Source organism: Microcaecilia unicolor, chromosome 1 (assembly GCF_901765095.1).
Source record: "Microcaecilia unicolor chromosome 1, aMicUni1.1, whole genome shotgun sequence".
Lineage (NCBI taxonomy): Eukaryota > Metazoa > Chordata > Amphibia > Gymnophiona > Siphonopidae > Microcaecilia > Microcaecilia unicolor.
Window position 1 is genome coordinate 173118367 of NC_044031.1, and position 17806 is coordinate 173136172.

The 17806-nt window shown below is 43.5% G+C and overlaps 1 protein-coding gene across 1 annotated transcript in view; it reads right to left on the reverse strand.

Moving 5' to 3' along the window:
- Nucleotides 1–17806, reverse strand: part of COLQ (collagen like tail subunit of asymmetric acetylcholinesterase) — a 180101-nt gene that overhangs the window by 74886 nt on the left and 87409 nt on the right. Inside the window, exons 7-10 of the mRNA XM_030202541.1 lie at nt 12601–12663; nt 11805–11831; nt 7258–7302; nt 201–236 (exon numbers count right to left, since the gene is read on the reverse strand). Coding sequence (XP_030058401.1) covers nt 201–236; nt 7258–7302; nt 11805–11831; nt 12601–12663 — 171 coding nt within the window. The remainder of the gene's footprint in view (nt 1–200; nt 237–7257; nt 7303–11804; nt 11832–12600; nt 12664–17806) is intronic.

Genomic DNA, 17806 nt, shown 5'->3' on the forward strand with positions numbered 1-17806 from the left:
AGAATTCAAAAAAGAAAGTGAGGAAAACCTTCTGAAAGTGTCAGAAGTGAAATGGATACTTCTAATGCTATTTGATTATTGTGTAGCTGAAATCCAAGACCACAACACATTACATGTGTCTTTAGGGTTAAAATTAAGTTAGAGTCATTGCGTCATCTGTCTCAATTTATGTATGGTCAAATTACTGAGGATGACTTTACCTTCTGCCCCAGCATTCCAGGAAGGCCCATAAATCCCTGCAAAATGAAAGGAAGACAGTAGGAACGTGCACAGGAACCTCATGCAGAAGGCTTTCAGTTCACAGCATTGGGCAGTATCTTTTTACGGAACACATGTTAATATTGTAATCTGTGTGTCAGTGAATTGTCACTCGCTCTGGGCAATTAATCAAACTGAAATGAGCAGACTAAACTGTAATGTACCCAAGTAGAGGGCCATAGCCTGACTGGAGCCCTGACAGGGATATAGAAAGGTAGCCCTGGATTTTTGGAGGGTAATTGCATGAGGAGCCATTTAGAATAAGCTCTTCTCAAATGCCTAGTTTAAATATATTTTTTTAAAGCCAAGTAGATAAGTTTATGTTTTTCTTAAATACTAGTGTAAGTGGCACAAATCACATCTATAATTGCTTACTATGCATGTAAATTAGCATATTTTATAATCTATGTGTATATTTGCCCTCGTTCTGCCCAAACATATTGGCAAAATGCACACCATCAGGTAATCATGTGGACTTTTACACCGGTCGATATTTTATAACTTACCACATATGCGTTAAAATATCTTCATAAAATTACTCCTTTGGCGGTGGTTTGATGATTAACCCTGCTAGGATCACACCTAAGATCTGTGTACCACAGCGCTAAGGGGGAAAGTTATCAATGTGGGCTACATTTAAGATATGATATTTTACTGTTAACCTCAGTTATTACTAACTAAAGAGGGGAGAAATGTTATCAACATGGGCTTCTGTTAAGATGTGTTATTTTACTATTAACCCCTGTTATTAGTAACCTACATGGGAATTCTATAAATTGTGCAATTTAAATAAGTAATGAGCCTGTTAGTGCCAATAATTGGGCACTGACAATCAATTATTGGCACTAATTTGGATCAATTTGGATTTACGCAAGCTTGCTAAGCGCTATTCTATGAAGACATGTACATAAATTGATTCATGTTGTTTTTATATTACTAGTCTTTTTACCACTTCCCCAAATTAGTACTCACCAACCACCCGCAATTTAGAGAGAGAAAAGACTAGGAAGGCCACACATATGAGAAAAGCAATTCTTTAATTTCTTACCAAGAGAAAGTTACAATTACAAATGCTAGTTTCTCATATGGAGAGCAGGGGACACAAACATGTGGTCTGCCACTGCCTCTCCAACATAATGCTCTGGTTCAATTGTTTATATACCTTTTGTGTTAAGCAATGCTTCACATTACTTCAGCACTTATCTTCCTGAGAGATCATTCTGTTCTCTGTTCTCACCATATATTTTCCCTTAAGTTGCTAAATCACATTTTTCTGTCCATCCATAATTGCACCTTTCCCACGCCAGCTTGCCCGTAAGGGTATCATAATAGATCATAAATTCCGGAGTTTACACAGGCTCAGGTTCTTTAATAAATTACAGGCTTCTCAATCTCTGATAGATTCCAGAGTCACACTGGCTTGTTAGCCTCTGCCCTTTTTAACTTGTGCTGGGGTGCTGACCTGTGCTCATGATTCTACATCTCCCCTCTTGAAGGTCTTGAAAAGGGCTTCACTGCCTTGAACCTTCGTATCGGGCTCCCTCAAGGTTCTGTTAGTGCCCCAGCCACAGGCTGTCTTAGGTTGCAGGCTGTCCTATCTTACCCGTCATTACCATATTACCTCATGAGCACTAATGGATGATCTCTCATTTTTCCGTTTAACGGATAGCCCCTCATAGGTTCCCGTCAATTCAGGTAGGGAGAATGTAGGTGTGAGTCATAATGTCAAACCCTTTTTAAAGTGTGCAACGGAAAGGGGCGTGGTCATGGGAGGGGCATGGGCAGGTTAGAGGCAGACTGTAAAGATGTGCACAGTATTATAGAATTTGGGGGATCAGCACCTCATTTAGACACAGGGAATTACACTAGTGTTCAGTTAGTGAAAATCCTCATACCTAAAGGCTGGCACAGATCCCAGCCTATTCTATAAATGGCACCCAACTCAGAGCGCTATAAGATGAGATTGTTGGCAGATGCTTTCTGGAAGGAAGAAAGGGAAGGGAATTGATGAACTTCTCTGGGGTGGGAGGTAGACTCAGGACAGGAAGCAATCAATTCCGTGCCTGTGGCCTGGTTATTAGGGTGGGCACCCAAAACATTTTTTTGTTCTTGTTGTTATCAAATGAATGTTGTTACAAGTGTGCATTATGCACACATTCCCCCAGATTCTATGTATGGTCCCAGATTTTGGTGCCCAAATTTTGGCACAATCCTGAGATACGTGCACAACTTAATTGGCTGATGAGCCGTTAAAGAGCACTAACTGGCCGTTATCAACCAATTATTGGCATTAATTAGTACCAAATAAAATTTACACATGCATCTAGCTGTATGCTATTCTGTAATGCTTGGTGCTCAAATCTCATAGCACACAACTCAAAAGGGGGCATGGCCATGGGTGCGTCAGGGCGTTCTGAAAAGTTGCACACGTTGTTATAGAATTCTGCGTCTCCGGCCCAACTTGAGCATCAGCATTTACACCAGGTTTCAGCATGTGCCTTTTATAGAATCGTGCTTAGTATCGATCTTTTCTGCTGCCCATTTTAAGCGCTATTTTTAGAATGCAACCCACAGCACACACTTTTCTTTAAGACAGCACATTATTTGCACATACTACATACTGTTTCCTGGGGGTGGGGGGTGCATGTAAACTAGTTTGTGCATGCATGCATTGCCCCTCTCCCCGAAAAAGTATGCATTATGTGAAAATAGTGTGTACTCTTTAAAAAACATGCACAATCTTAACTATGAAAGATATTCATTTTAATTGACTGCCTATCCCTGCTGGTTACAGGGCCCTTTTACAAAACTGTGCTAAAAAATGGCCATCACCGTGTAAGCCCTTACCGCCACCTATTTTGTAGATGGTAAGGGCTCATGCGCTAACCCCATGCTAATTGGCAGAACACATCGATTTGCCAATTAGCACAGGGAACACCTACTCTCCGCTCCAAATGAGCCCCCCCCCCCAATGTTTATATTTTTTAGCATGGGATTGGTGCGCGCCCATCCCAGAACTACCGTGGGATGCCAGAGTATGTCCCATGGTACTGTCTTTTTAGTGTGCAGGAAGCATACATTAGTGCTTACTGTCGCTTTGTAAAAGGGCCCCTTGGTATCTTCTTTGTGAGCTGCTATACATCGAACCTCTCTATTTAAAGCTTATAAAAATTGCAAATAGTCACTTTTGTCTTCTACTGGCACGCACAAAATTTTAACATGAGAGAAAGAACGCTTTGCTATAGTCAAAAAATGTTTGAAAATACAAACTGAAGCCTAAGCCTACAACCTCACGCAAGCATAAATCGATACCATGGTTCAACGATGAACTGAAAAAACTAAAAACACACACCAGGAAGCTCGAATGAGCATGGAGAAAAACAAAAGATGAACATACACTAAACATATGGAAACAAATACAAAGAAAATACAAATTCGCAATAAGACAGACCAAAAGGTCATTCTACAAAACTAAAATAGGGACAGATTACAAAGACACAAAGAAACTATACCAACTGGTGAACAAGCTCCTAGACATCAACCTGGTCACTACAACGAATACAGACATCCCATCCGCTGATGACCTTGCTAAGTATTTCAATGAAAAAATTGCAAACCTACACAAAAAGCTACCTCAGGACACCACTGACATCGAAAACTTCCTTAATGAGCTGGACCCAACCACTGGAGAATACCCGGCTGACCGGACTTGGTCAAACTTAAGCCTCCTTACCATCAAAACAGGCGATCAGCAGGTTCTCCAACACACACTGTAAACTAGATATCTGTCCCAGCTACCTACTGAAATCCGCCCCCGACCGCTTCATAGGAGATCTCACATCCTACCTAAACTACATGCTCCAGCAAGGTCTCTTCCCTAAGGAAAATGGCAATATCCTACTCACACCGATACCAAAAGATACCAAGAAAAAAACAAATGAAATCACAAACTACTATCCAGTAGCATCGATCCCGTTGGCAGTCAAACTGATGGAAAGCATGGTAACCAAACAACTTATAGAGTACATAAACAAACACTCTATACTACATCAATCACAGTCAGGCTTTCGACCCCTCCACAGTACTGAAACAGTACTAATCACTCTCCTAGCCAAGTTCAAACAGGAAATAGCAATAGGCAAAAACATCCTTCTCATCCAATTTAGATATGTCCAGCGCATTCGACATGGTAAACCATAATATATTAATAAGATTACTAGATAAATTCGGGATTGGTGGAAACATACTTAGCTGGGTCAAGGGCTTCCTAACCACAAGTACATACCAAGTAAAATCAAACTCAAGCATATCACCACCGTGGAAAGCAGACTGTGGAGTACCGCAAAGATCACCGCTATCACCAATACTCTTCAACCTAATGATGACACCACTAGCCAAGTCCTTATCCAGCCAAGGCCTTAACCCTTCCATATATGCAGACGATGTCATAATATACATTCCATATAATACCAAACTGACTGAAATCACCAACAAAATCAAGCTCAGCTTGAACATCATGGACTCATGGGCAAATGCATTTCAACTAAAACTCAATAAAGAAAAAACTCATCCTCTCATCCCAACACAGCGCGGACAACCCCACAAGTACCAGCACCCCAGACCACACCCTTCCTATATCAGACAGCCTGAAAATGCTCGGCGTTACAATAGCGCAACTTAACATTACAGAGTCAAGCAGCATCCACAAAAAAAAAAAATGTTCCACTCAATGTGGAAACTCAAACGCCTAAAACAATTCTTCCCGAGGGAAACATTTTGCAACCTGATACAATCAATGGTGCTAAGCCACGTAGACTACTGCATTAAAAACACTAGCGGATTGCACGGGACTGGTCAGGGGACCTGGGTTGCACATTTACACAGGAAGAATGTAGATCATATTTGAAAGCTATGTATAAGCAGCGACTTTCCATACCCCAAAGAGAGAGGTTATATAGATGGCTGTTGAGAACACACATATCTCCTCGCAGAGCACTAAGAGCGGGGTTTGATACTACAGGAACCTGCCCCAAGTGTAACCAGGGAGCGGCCTCACTGGGGCATATGTTTTGGGGTTGTCCACTGGCGGGAAAGTTCTGGAGGCAAATCATAGCGGGAATAGACCAATTATGGAACTGCACTCTCATATATGATCCCTTAATTTTATTTAACCGCTTTAAGCTAACTGCAGAGGCTCCAGAGGGCTTTAAGGCATTTGCCAAGATGGCTATATATTTTGGAATAACCACCATACTGCAATTCTGGAGGGCAAAAGAAATACCCCCCTTACAGGCATGGCGTGCACAAATGGTGCGACAAATGAGAATAGACAGGTGTGGGGTGCCTGATCTGGAAAGCCCCGCAGGTCTCAAGTTTAAGGCTCAATGGGAAATGCTTTGGATTACCCTTCCGGTTAAGGCACAAAGCCTATTGCTGAAATTTTAAAGCCTAAGCAAGGTCTCCCAGGTTTATGAATAAACAGAGGGGCTATGGATTACGGTAAAGGTGGTCCAGTACCTACCGAAAGTTGGGTACGCAATGTACAAGGAGAGATGCCACTTCCTTAGATGCTGACTTCTTGTGTGTACTAAACTACAAACACAGTTGATTTTGTAATGGAGCAAAGGGAGGGGGGGAGGGGGGTGGGAAAGGGCAAAGGGAGGGAGGGAGAGGGCAGGGGGGTTGGGTAGGATACTCCTTAAGATTAATATAGCCAAATAACTCATATAATGTCGAAGCTGAACAACAGAGTTTATTCTGAAGTAATTTAGCCAGATGTTTGTCAATTGTTGGAGGTTTTCTGTTACATTTGTAATACTAGAATGTGATAAGATATAGGGAGTGCTGGGGTTGGGAGGAGGGGGAGGGAAGGGAGAAAATGCAAATACTATACTGTAATAAGATAAGCTGTTTCAGCCTGTGGGTTGACAATTTATGTATAATTTTCATTTTTCGGCAAAGAAAGGTTTTAATTGTCTGTTACAATCAATAAAAATGATTTAAACATAAAAACACTAGCGGGTCTTTGTAAAAGGGGCCCTAAGGGTGCCAAGGGCACTAGTATTCTGTAAACACTGACACACAATTTGCACCTTAGTTTAGACGCACCTTATAAAATTGCCCTTAAAACCTTTAAGAACACCTCCTAAAGTGCAGTTCAAGTGTGGCATCAATGGTAGCATCAAGACAAATTTTTGAATTAATGCAAATCACGCTACACAGTTTACTCAGCTTGTTTGAATATTACTGTAGCAAATCTCTTTTATGAGGGGATAAAAACTCCAAAACCTCACATTACCAGCAAAGTCCATTGATCAAATACCATTTTATTAAGCTTAATAGTCAGTGCCGTAGCAAGGCCGGCTGAAACCCAGGGCGGGTTGCCGCTGCGCAACCCCCCTCCCCCCCGGGTGCAGCACGGCATGCACCCCCCCTCCACGATGCCCCCCCCTCTACGGCGCATTCTTACTTGCGGACTTGCGGGGGACGGGCGGAGGGCCGATCCACCCCGAGTGCACGTTGCCTGGAGCTGCGTCGGCCCCGCTGGTTCCCTGCTCTCTCTGCCCCGGAACAGGAAGACAGGAAGTAACCTGTTCCGGGGCAGAGGGAGCAGGGAATCAGCGGGGCCGACACCCCCCCCCCCCCCAGCACGTGCACCCGGGGTGGACCGCCCCTCCCGCCCCCTCTTCCTACGCCACTGTTAATAGTAACATATTGCCAGAAAGGATGGAGCTAGCTTTTGCTTCTTCCTCTCCTTATTCTCCAAACAAAGGGTACTTAAAATGATTTCATGGTATGCCAATAAGATTGGGAAAACATTATCAGCTGTGTACTGCAGATCTTTTGGAACTCTTTTAATGCATGCTAAACTCTATTAGAAATAAATCTGAGCAAACACTGAAATGCAGCATCTACACATCAGGAGGAACTCAAATATAGCAATTTCTTTCTGAACATGTGAAACACACAGATTTATGAAAAACTTGAAAAAGAAATTACCTGGTCTCCTTTCAGGCCTAAGTCACCCCTTTCTCCTTTGAGTCCCTGGTTAAAAAGAGAGTAAAATTGTAAAGAATTATTGCTCCAATAGGAGCCTGAAGCAATCACTTTTATAAACAGTTAACTCTGGGGGCGGTGCCTGAGCAGGAAATAATATTACATGTATAATACAAAATTAAAAAAACAAATTATATCAACAAAAATACTTGCAAAGCAACATAAATGCATACTACTATCTTCAAAATATACAGGCCTCACAGACCAAGGATAGTCATGGGTTAATGGCTCATCAGAGGTTACAAGCTTGTTGAAATAGTCCCGCTTTCAGCTTTTTCCTAAATTTAAACTATGGTTGATACCTTGATGCTTTATTGTCACGTGTATAGCCTACAAGGTTATGCAGCATTTTACACAGATGGGTAGAGGGAAATTTTATAGCAGGCCACCTAGGTTGAGAAACCAAAAGGTGCCTATTTTCAGGCAATTTTATAAAGACACCTATGTGTCTTTATAAAACTGCCTCACAAACCTGCTGATACAGCCAAGATGCAGCCATATATATTATAGCAGCTCATGCAAAGGTGTTAATGTACACTGAAGTACAGACATATGCACATATTTTATAACCTATGTGTGTACAGAGAAGGACGACAAGGGGATGAGATGATTTTCCTATGAGGAAAGGCTAAAGTGGCTAGGGCTCTTCAGCTTGGAGAAAAGACGGCTGAGGGGGAGATATGAGAGAGATCTATAAAATGAGTGGAGTGGAACAGGTAGACATGAATTGCTTGTTTACTCTTTCCAAAAATACTAGGACTAGGGGGCACACAATGAAGCTACAAAGTAGTAAATTTGAAACAAATTGGAGAAAACATTTCATCACTCAAATTGTAATTGAACTCTGGAATTCATTGCCAAAAAATGTGGTTAAAAGCAGTTAGTAGGGTTTTAAAAAGGTTTGTGTAGCTTCCTAGAAGAAAAGTCCATAAGCCATTATTAAGATGGACTTGTGGAGAATCTACTGCTTATTTCTAGGATAAGCAGCATAAAATGTATTGTACTGTTTGGGGATCTTGCCAGGTACTTGTGACCTGGGTTGGCCATTGTTGGAAACAGGATGCTACGCTTGATGGACCTTCGGTCTGTCCCATTATGGCAATGCTTATGTTCTTATGTTCATTCTCTGTCCAAACTATGCTTGAGAACACATCTACACATGCTATGTTAATTTCCAAATCCTGGGATGGCTCCTGGAGATGATGAAGAACACGATCCTCTGAATAACTCAGAACATTGTCCGAATTCTTGAAGGTCATCCATCACTTGTACACAATCCAGCAGCAAAGGAGAGGGTCAAAGAGCACACAGGAATGAAGAAAAAAAGCAGCAAGGGCCATCAAGTATGGGACAATGAAAAGTCCTTTATTAGTAGACCCGGCACGGGCTGTGTTTTGGCATGGATATGCCTGCATCAGGGGTCTGATTTAAAAAAAAACCCATATGAACATGAATACACAAACCTAAATTTGAACACTCACTTATGAGCTCTGAGAACTACAAAATGCAAGAACCTCTGATAAGGAGGCCAAATTGGGATGTGAAAGTAGGACTCTTTTAAGTCTAGAGACTTCACTAGGCTGAACAGAGACTATTAGTGAAGGAAGGGTTTTCATTTGGAAGTGAGAGATTCTGACAGCATGATTTATAGACTTGAGATCCAGAACAGGATAAAAGGAGTCCTCTATCTTGGGTACCACGAAATGGATGGAATACCTTTTGCAGACCCCCACAGGCCCTTGGTACTGGCTTTACTGCACCTAGAGCAAGCAAGATCTGTAAGGAGGAACTTACTGCTTGCTGCTTTGAAAGAGTTTTGCAGGGGATGCCAAGAAAAAATCTGCAAGCGGTCAAGAAAATTCCAGCTTGCAACCATCTCTGATGACTTCCAGAACCCAATGCTTTGTAGTTATTCTGGTCCACTTGTCAAGAAATGCGGACAGATGCTCACTGATCAAGGTCCCAGATGAGTGGACCTGGACCCCATCATTGCAAAGAGCAGGCAGGTTTAGAGGCATGAGGGGTCTGCCCTGTTCCTCTCTTGTCTCTCCAAAAGGACGACTGTTTTTGCTGAAAGTGAGGGCACTAGAACGAAGTAGAATGGTCTGGACTATAACACTTTGTGTCCCAAAACTGTGTCCTGCTTTGCACAGAACAATAAGAAGACCAAGATTTGTCCTCAAGTAAACGTTGATTTTTGGAGCCGCTCAAGTCCTTAAATTATTTTTCCAGGTCTTCTTCAATTAGAAACTTACCCTTGAAGGGTAGCTTAGTAAGCCTAGATTTGGAAATTGCATCTGCAGCCAAATTTCTGTGCCAATAATGTTGTTATTCAGTCCACTAACTGGCTAAGTAAGCTCATAAAGTTTGGAGCAGACGTCCTAATTTTATGCCCTGAATTAACTGGACATATCCAGATATTCAATGCTGGAAGCCACACATGCCCTGGCGTTGAATATCCTTGATTAGGTCCACCTACGCCTGGAAGAAGCTTGCAAGCTACTTACTGCTACAGGCTATATACTACCCCATATATGTTCAGCAAAGTAATTCAGACACTGATCATATAACTTACATGCTCAGGTGGCGACACACAAACAGCAGGTATGTCTTTAGCCATTTAACCTAAGCATTTGAAGTCTTATATGAATTTTTAAAGTTGACACTTCTATGAACATACATCTTTAAACATATTTAGATACAGATAGAGAGTGAGTTTAAAGATAAATGGTGACTATCTAGCTTATTTTCGAAAGGGAAGGACGCCCATCTTCCGACACAAATTGGGAGATGGGCGTCCTTCTCTCAGGGTCGCCCAAATCGGCAGGATCAAAAGCCTCCCTTGAAATTTGGTCGTTCCTGTGGTGGTGGGGGGGGGGCAGTATGCAGGTCCCTGGGGGGGGAGGTATGTGTGTGTCAGCAGAGGCATAACAAGGGCTTGGACGTTCTTCTTTCAAACATTTTGGACGTCATCAACTGCCCCCCCCCCCCCACAGGGATGGCCAAATTTCAAGGGAGTGGAGGAGTGGCCTAGTGGTTAGAGCAATGGTTTTGCAATCCAGAGGTGGCTGGTTCAAATCCTACTGTTGCTACTTGTGATCCAAAATCCAAATAAATCAAGGGGGTGTCAGAGGCATAGCAGACATGGACATCCTTCTCACAGAAACATCCAGGCATGGAAGTCCTTCTCACAAACATCCACATTTTGGACGTCTTCAACTGCAGGGGGACAGAGGTATATCAAAGGACATCCTGAACTGCTGTTGCAGGCACAGAGGCATAGAAATATCCAGTGTACCTGAATGTAACTCACCTTGAGCTACTACTGAAAAAGGGGTGAGCAAAATCTAAATAAATAAATAGCAAAGGACGTCCTCAACTGCCGTCATGGAGGCATAGCGAAGGACATCCTTCACCCATACTCTAAAAAAAAAAGACAAGAGTTTTTAAAGTTGTTTTTTTCGGGGTGGGAGGTGGTTAGTGACCACTGCATGCCTTTTTCCATTCAGTTAGTGCATCAGTTAGTCCACTGCAGTGCCCCCTAGGGTGCCCGGTTGGTGTCCTGGCATGTCAAGGGGACCAGTGCACTACGAAGTCTGGCTCCTCCCATGACCAAATGACTTGGATTTGGTCATTTTTGAGATGGGCATCCTCGGTTTCCATTATCACCGAAAGCAGGGGATGACCATCTCGAAGGTCGACCTAAATGTTGAGATTTGGGCGTCCCTGAACGTATTATCGAAACGAAAGATGGACGGCCATCTTGTTTTGATAATACGGGTTTCCCCGCCCCTTCACCGAGACGCCCTTAGAGATGGTCGTCCCCGTTCAATTATGCCCCTCCATGTCATTGAATATTGATCTCAACAATTTTTATGCTTTAGCACAAATGGAATGTTATAAAGAATTATGCAATAGAAATCAACGTCCCTTTGTCTGTCAATCCATCTGTAAGCTCAATTAATTCCAATAAAAGGACAGAAATTCACCATATTTGGCATACAGAGGAAAATATGAATATCTCAGATGAGTTTGAAAACTAGAAACACAAGGGTCAGTCCTGAAAAATTAAAATCCCCATTGTTTTCTAAGGCAAGCTATTAGAAGCTCTGCTGACCATTCCAAAAGGTTCCCCCCTCCACCTCCCATTACTCCTCCACAGCAATAGAGGCCTATAACAATAACAGAAGAGGCTGGCAAAGGAAGGTGTCAAAAGGGTCTTTCAAAGGCATCTCACAAACACACACATAATAACCCACCTAACCCGCCTCCACCTACATCCAAACCACAACATATGCACCCTCACTGAGCCACACACTCACACATACCTCAAATATCAAGGACTTCTGCCACAGATGCAGAACAGAAGAACATTCTTGATAAACCAGGCCATTCCTGCATTGTGACTGATGGAGCTGTGAAGTGTCAAACAGTCTACAGGAATGCTCCTTGTACATGCAAAGACATTGTTAATCCAATGGACTACTTACCTTTTCTCCTTTAGCTCCGGGAAATCCCTAAAAAATATTGAACAGATTATGTATCTGTAATAAGAATATTACATATTTTATAGAAGAAAGCGAAACACTTCACAACCACTAAAACATATTTGGGAACTGCAATACAGTTGGAATCTATAGAAACAGGAGGCATACAGCTGATGAATGTGAATCTTACAAAAGGCATCTAACCTAGGCACCAGGTCTGTGCACCCCTCACATTCTCTCTTTTACTCCGCTGACTCAGGGCTTAGAGCTCCATGGTGCAGGGCCACAGCAGAGGGCAGGAATGATGTGTTTCTGCTGACCTGCTACTCCTCTCCCCTGTCTCTGCAGCCTATTGGCTGGCTAAGGAATGCAAGGGAAGAAGGGAGCAGGTTTCCTACCTTTTAAAAATGTATTCCTCACTTTTCCAGAAGGGAGAAGTTGCAGGGGAGCTTTTCTTGCTGCATGTAGGTGATCTAGTTCTGATGATTTCTTTGTGTGTGTGCTTAAAGCAGGGAACTTATATGATCTCAAAAGATCATGCTAAAAAAAACCCAGTCAGAATCTGACAATTGTCCAGGTTTCGCTTTTCTAAAATTTCCTTTAATGCAGTACATTTTGCTCTTATAGAGTTTTCAAGTGTTCGCATGTAAGTTTCTGTACTTTATCACACTGACTGTGGTTGAAAGACAATAGAACAGAGTGCAGCTACTGAAGACTACACTGGTCACATGAACAGCAGCTGTCAAACAGCATTAGACAGAAATCAATGTACAGAAATCTAACACCTGGATTAACAAACCTTGGGGCCCATTGGTCCTCTTGCACCTGGCAATCCCATCAATCCGAATTCTCCTTGTTCACCCTGCAAAGATGAAAACATACACCAATAGTGGGTTATTAAAAATGTCCACAATTAGCAGTTAACTTTCACCATGAAATGAAATAACTTCTATTTATACACAAGAAGCCATAAAGGTCCATTTTACATAAATGTTGAGTTGGGAATTGAACATCCTGGTTAGGACATGCTCCATTCCACCAGTATTATACAAGAAACTCTCCTAAACACAGACAGGTTGATACTGAAAGTGATTGAAGTGGGTAGGAGCCTCTCCTGCCCTCTTAAATCGCTTCCCATCACCTAAGTGGGGATAGTCAGTGGCACTTAATAGTGCTGGCACCTGCATAGCTAAACGGATTAATTTAGGACAGCTCCTAATTTAGAATAGTGCTGGCACCCACATAATTTAAAAAAAAACCCAAAACAAACAAACAAACAAACCCCAGAGCCCCCTCCTTCTCCTAGCCCTCACTAGTAAGAAGCCCCCTGAAATGCCCCAGCCACCAGCTAAATTATCCCCCGATATTCAGTGCTGGGTCATGTCTGGACACTGGCACTGAATATCGGAGGATCATTTTGGGCAGGCTGGGCACCAGTACTTATGCGAGCCAGGCCAATATTCAGCTGGGGCCCGTCTGAAAATTGGGCCAAACATTTTTTTTAAAGTTCCCCTGCCCCCCTACCAACAATGTCCCTCCTTCCCTCCCCAAGCCCAAAGAAAGAAGACCTCCCCTCAGGCCTACCTGTATCTCTGGTGGTCCAGCAGTGGCCAAGGGCAGGAGCGAGGGGGCTGCATTCCTGCCCCCAATGACCAGCGCTGGACCACCTTTGAGCTGGTATAAAACTCAATGGGGAATTTCTTTCCCCCCATAAATGTGTATTCCATAGTAGTAGTAAAATACTCAGTCAATTAATAAACAATCATTCATTACATTGAGAAAATTGAGGATTATACAGAAAATATTCAGTCTAGAAGCTTTCAGACTTTTGGTCCAATTCTCTCTAGACTGGACTACTACTACTACTACTACTACTACTTAACATTTCTAGAGCGCTACTAGGGTTACGCAGCGCTGTACAAAATAAACAAAGAAGGACGGTCCCTGCTCAAAGGAGCTTACAATCTAAAGAACGAAATGTCAAGTTGGGCAGTCTAGATTCCTGGGTAGAGGTGTAGAGGTTAGGTGCCGAAGGCGACATTGAAGAGGTGGGCTTTAAGCAGAGATTTGAAGATGGGCAGGGAGGGGGCCTGGCGTATGGCCTCGGGGAGTTTGTTCCACGCGTTGTTAGACTACTGCAATCTAGCGTTAGCTGTTTGCTCTAGAATCTAAATTAGTGATTCATCGTTTACAGTTGGTGCAGAATTCTGCTGTTAGACTGATTTTTGGATTATCTTGGTTTGAACCACATCAACCTTATTAATCTAAACTCTACTGGTTACTAATTCGTGAGAGAATACAGTTTAAACTAGGTATTACGGAGATCACGTGATGACCTGAGGAGAGAAGACGTGTGGAAGCTCTCCTCTCGGGCTTCCTCGCCCGCCCGGCTTCACCCGACCACGATAGAACTTTAGAAATAGCTCCAGTGGGACTACAGAAGTGGCGTTGTGTATAGATGAGTTTGTAGTGCGAATGTCAGAGGCGATGCCCGGAAAAACAGGGAAGAAAGAGCAACAAAAGTTACCGGGAGTCACTGATTCCAAGATGGCAGCGAGCCAGAATCAAGCAGCCACACTTTTTGCTCTGTCGCAATTAAAGCAATTTACAGAGGCAGTAAAAACAGCAATGGAACCCCAGTTACAGCTACTCTCGGGGCAGATTACTAGTCTGGAAGGTTTGCTGGAGGAGACCACGCGCCGGATGGGAGAGTTAGAGCAGAGAGTGTCGGTGGTGGAAGATACTGAAAAGGAAACAACCGACAAAATTAAGTGACTGCAGAAACTAATAAAAGAGAAGTCACAACACCTTGATGAATTAGAAAATTGGTCAAGAAGATCTCATCTTTGGATTGTGGGGTTACCAGAAACATTGCCAGATCAAACACTACTGGCGCTGCTGGAGAGATGGATGAAAACAGAATTCACGCTTTCCGATAGTGCGGGCCCCTTATGCCTCGAGAGAGCACACAGAATTGGCCGGTGGAAGGGACAGGGAGAGCAGCCTCGAGTAGTTATAGTAAAGGTCCATAATTTTTTCCACAAAACTGAAATACTGCGAGGCTCACGGATAAAGTGGAATAACCTGTTCTATGATGGGGCACCTATAAAGATATTTCAGGATTACTCGATTGCACTGCAAGAGCGAAGACGCCTATTTGGACCCATCTGTAAATCAGTAGCAGATGCTCAGAAAAGATTTATGCTAAACTACCCTGCACAATTGAAGATCATGCATAACGGAGTCTGGCATGCATTTGGAACCCCGGGAGAAGCGTCAACTTTCATAAATGATAATCACCTTATTTCAAGTGTCAACACCTAATTGGATAGAGACAGTTCTCCAGGCAAGAGTTCACTTTCTAGGAAAGACTGCCAACAGAGAGGAGTAGTGGATGGCAGCTATCGTAGGAAGCAGCACAGAGGTCTAGTACTGAGACACTATTTTGGTGTCAACTACAAGTTATGAACGGTAACATTGAATATAAGTGGGGAGGTTAATTTTTATTTTGTGTGTGCTTGGTGTAGGCAATGACTATAACCCGAGTAGACTCGGAGGAGTCATTGACTAAGGCAGAGATTGCCAAAGCTTTGCCTGAGATTATCTCTGCGTTGGAGTTGATAGATGGAGCCGTGGTCGAGGTTGGCATGGGCGGGGGAGGGGCCATTTCACGCAAGATCTCCAACCTCCTGCTTTACGAAGTGGGGGAGAGTTTGGGGATCAATTGGGCGGGGTTTGAGAAGGAGGTAGCAATGGGGAGAAGCGCTGGGGGGGGGGGTGGAGGAGGGGAGGGCATGTTAACTTGGGTATTGTTATGTTGTTACAGCATGGGGGAGATTTCGTACAGATGTGTTACCAAACTATGCTGAGCTTTCAAGAGTGACTAACTGTTGTCTGCAGTGCTAAACAGAAAGAAAAAGGAAAGAATCCTGGGCGGGGCTGGGCGCCCGGGGTTATGGGTAAAAGTACCGGACTTCATAAAAACAGCCCCCACGGTATAAAGAGGCATGCAGGCTAAGACTGTGGGGTTTATAACCTGGAACGTGGGAGGTATAACAACCCCTGTGAAGAGGGCAAAAATATTGTCAGCTCTACAGCGCCAGGGCAGATGTTGCCTGCTTACAGGAAACTCGCCTCTCAGAAGAAGAACACTCGAAGTTGAAGTGCAAATGGGTGGGGGAGATGTACTCTGCTTCCACTGCAGGGCGCAAAAGAGGTGTGGCGATATTGATTAGAAAAGGGATAGCGGCGAGGGCAGCGAAAGACCCCTTAGGGAGGTATGTTATGATACGTCTCTGGTTGCACAATAGAGATTATCTGGTCTTAGCCCTTTATGGGCCAAATACCTATGACCCTGAATTTTACCAAACTATAGTTAGACTCTGCTCCTCATATCAGGCACATAATTTGATAGTCCTGGGAGACTTTAACCTAGTTGCAGATCCAGCACAAGACTGTTCAGTCCCTAGAGCGGCTCCACAGGGTGGGCTCAGGGTTTGAGCGCTCCCCACTTTCATGCATACGCTGAATTTAATAGACGTTTGGTGATCCTTATATCCAAGAGAGAGAGATTTCACACACCTATCAAGGGCTCAAGGCACATATAAGCTTATAGATTATGTATTAATAGGCCACACAATGTTCTCCTGGGTGTTGGCTTCACCCATAGGTCCTGAAGAAGTTTCAGATCACGCTATGGTATGGGTGGACATAGAAGCGCCTGAGTACTACCAGGCCAGGACAGGGTGGCAGTTCCCAGCGTACTTGTACCATAATAAAGAGTTTGCTAAATACCTTTGCCAAAAATGGGACGATTATGCGTGTTTTAATGAACAGCACTGGGAGAACCCAATCCTCTTTTGGATGACAGCCAAGGCGGTCCTGAGAGGATATGTTATAGCTTATGTGCAGGCCAGGAATAGGAAGCTCTCTAAAACAATCCTGCAGTTAGAATTGAAATTACAAAAAGCAAACGCAGGAACACGGGAGCAATTGCAAGCCATTCAGATATCATCAAACTCCCACCTTCATCAGCGGGCCACTAGGTCTCTTCTCTACCAAAAATATAAGTTACAACGGTTTGAGGATAGAGCAGGGGCACTATTAGTGCGACTTGTTAAGTCCTGGGGAGCGCGTAGAACGATAACCACTATAAAAGATAATACTGGAGTAGTGTGGAATAAGAGTGAGGAGATGACCCAGGTCTTCACTCGACATTTTGCTAAGTTATATGAGAGGCACGCAGGGACGCCAACCCCCCTTTTGAGTGACTATTTAGCATGGGTGGGTCTCCCACGCCTCACTACCCAGGAAGTAGAAAACTTAAATAGCCCCATAACAGGTAAGGAGCTGCAGGAAGTGGTTAAAGGCCTAACGTTGCATTCGGCTCCGGAGCCAGATGGGTTCATGAATGAATTCTATAAATTGCTACCTGTGACCTTTTTGGGCTATCGTCAGGCATACTATGAACAAGTGATAGACGCGGGTGAGTTCCCACAACATGCAAACGTAGCTTTGATATCATTGATACCAAAACCAGGAAGGCCGGGAGATCAGGCAGACTCTTACCGTCCAATCTCTTTACTAAATGTAGACATTAAGATCCTAGCAAGAGTACTAGCGAGTCGCTTGGCTCAAATACTACCTAGATTAATTAGTAGGGAGCAGGCGGGATTTGTGCGACATCGGCAGGCTGGTGGCAACGTTCATCGTTTGTTGCTAGCTATGGCTCAATGTCAGCAGATGGATACATCAGCGCTAGTATTAGCTTAGATGCTGAAAAAGCTTTTGATAAAGTTGACTGGGAATATCTGTTTGGTATGTTACAATTCATTAGTTTTCAGGGCTGGTTTTATGGGGCAATACAAGCTTTGTATGCAGGACCTGAGGCCTCAATACTGGTCAATGGGGTGCGAAGTAGCGCTTTTCCGGTTCGCCAGGGCACTCGACAGGGGTGCCCATTATCTCCATTATTGTTTGTGCATTCGGTGGAGCCCCTGCTGAGG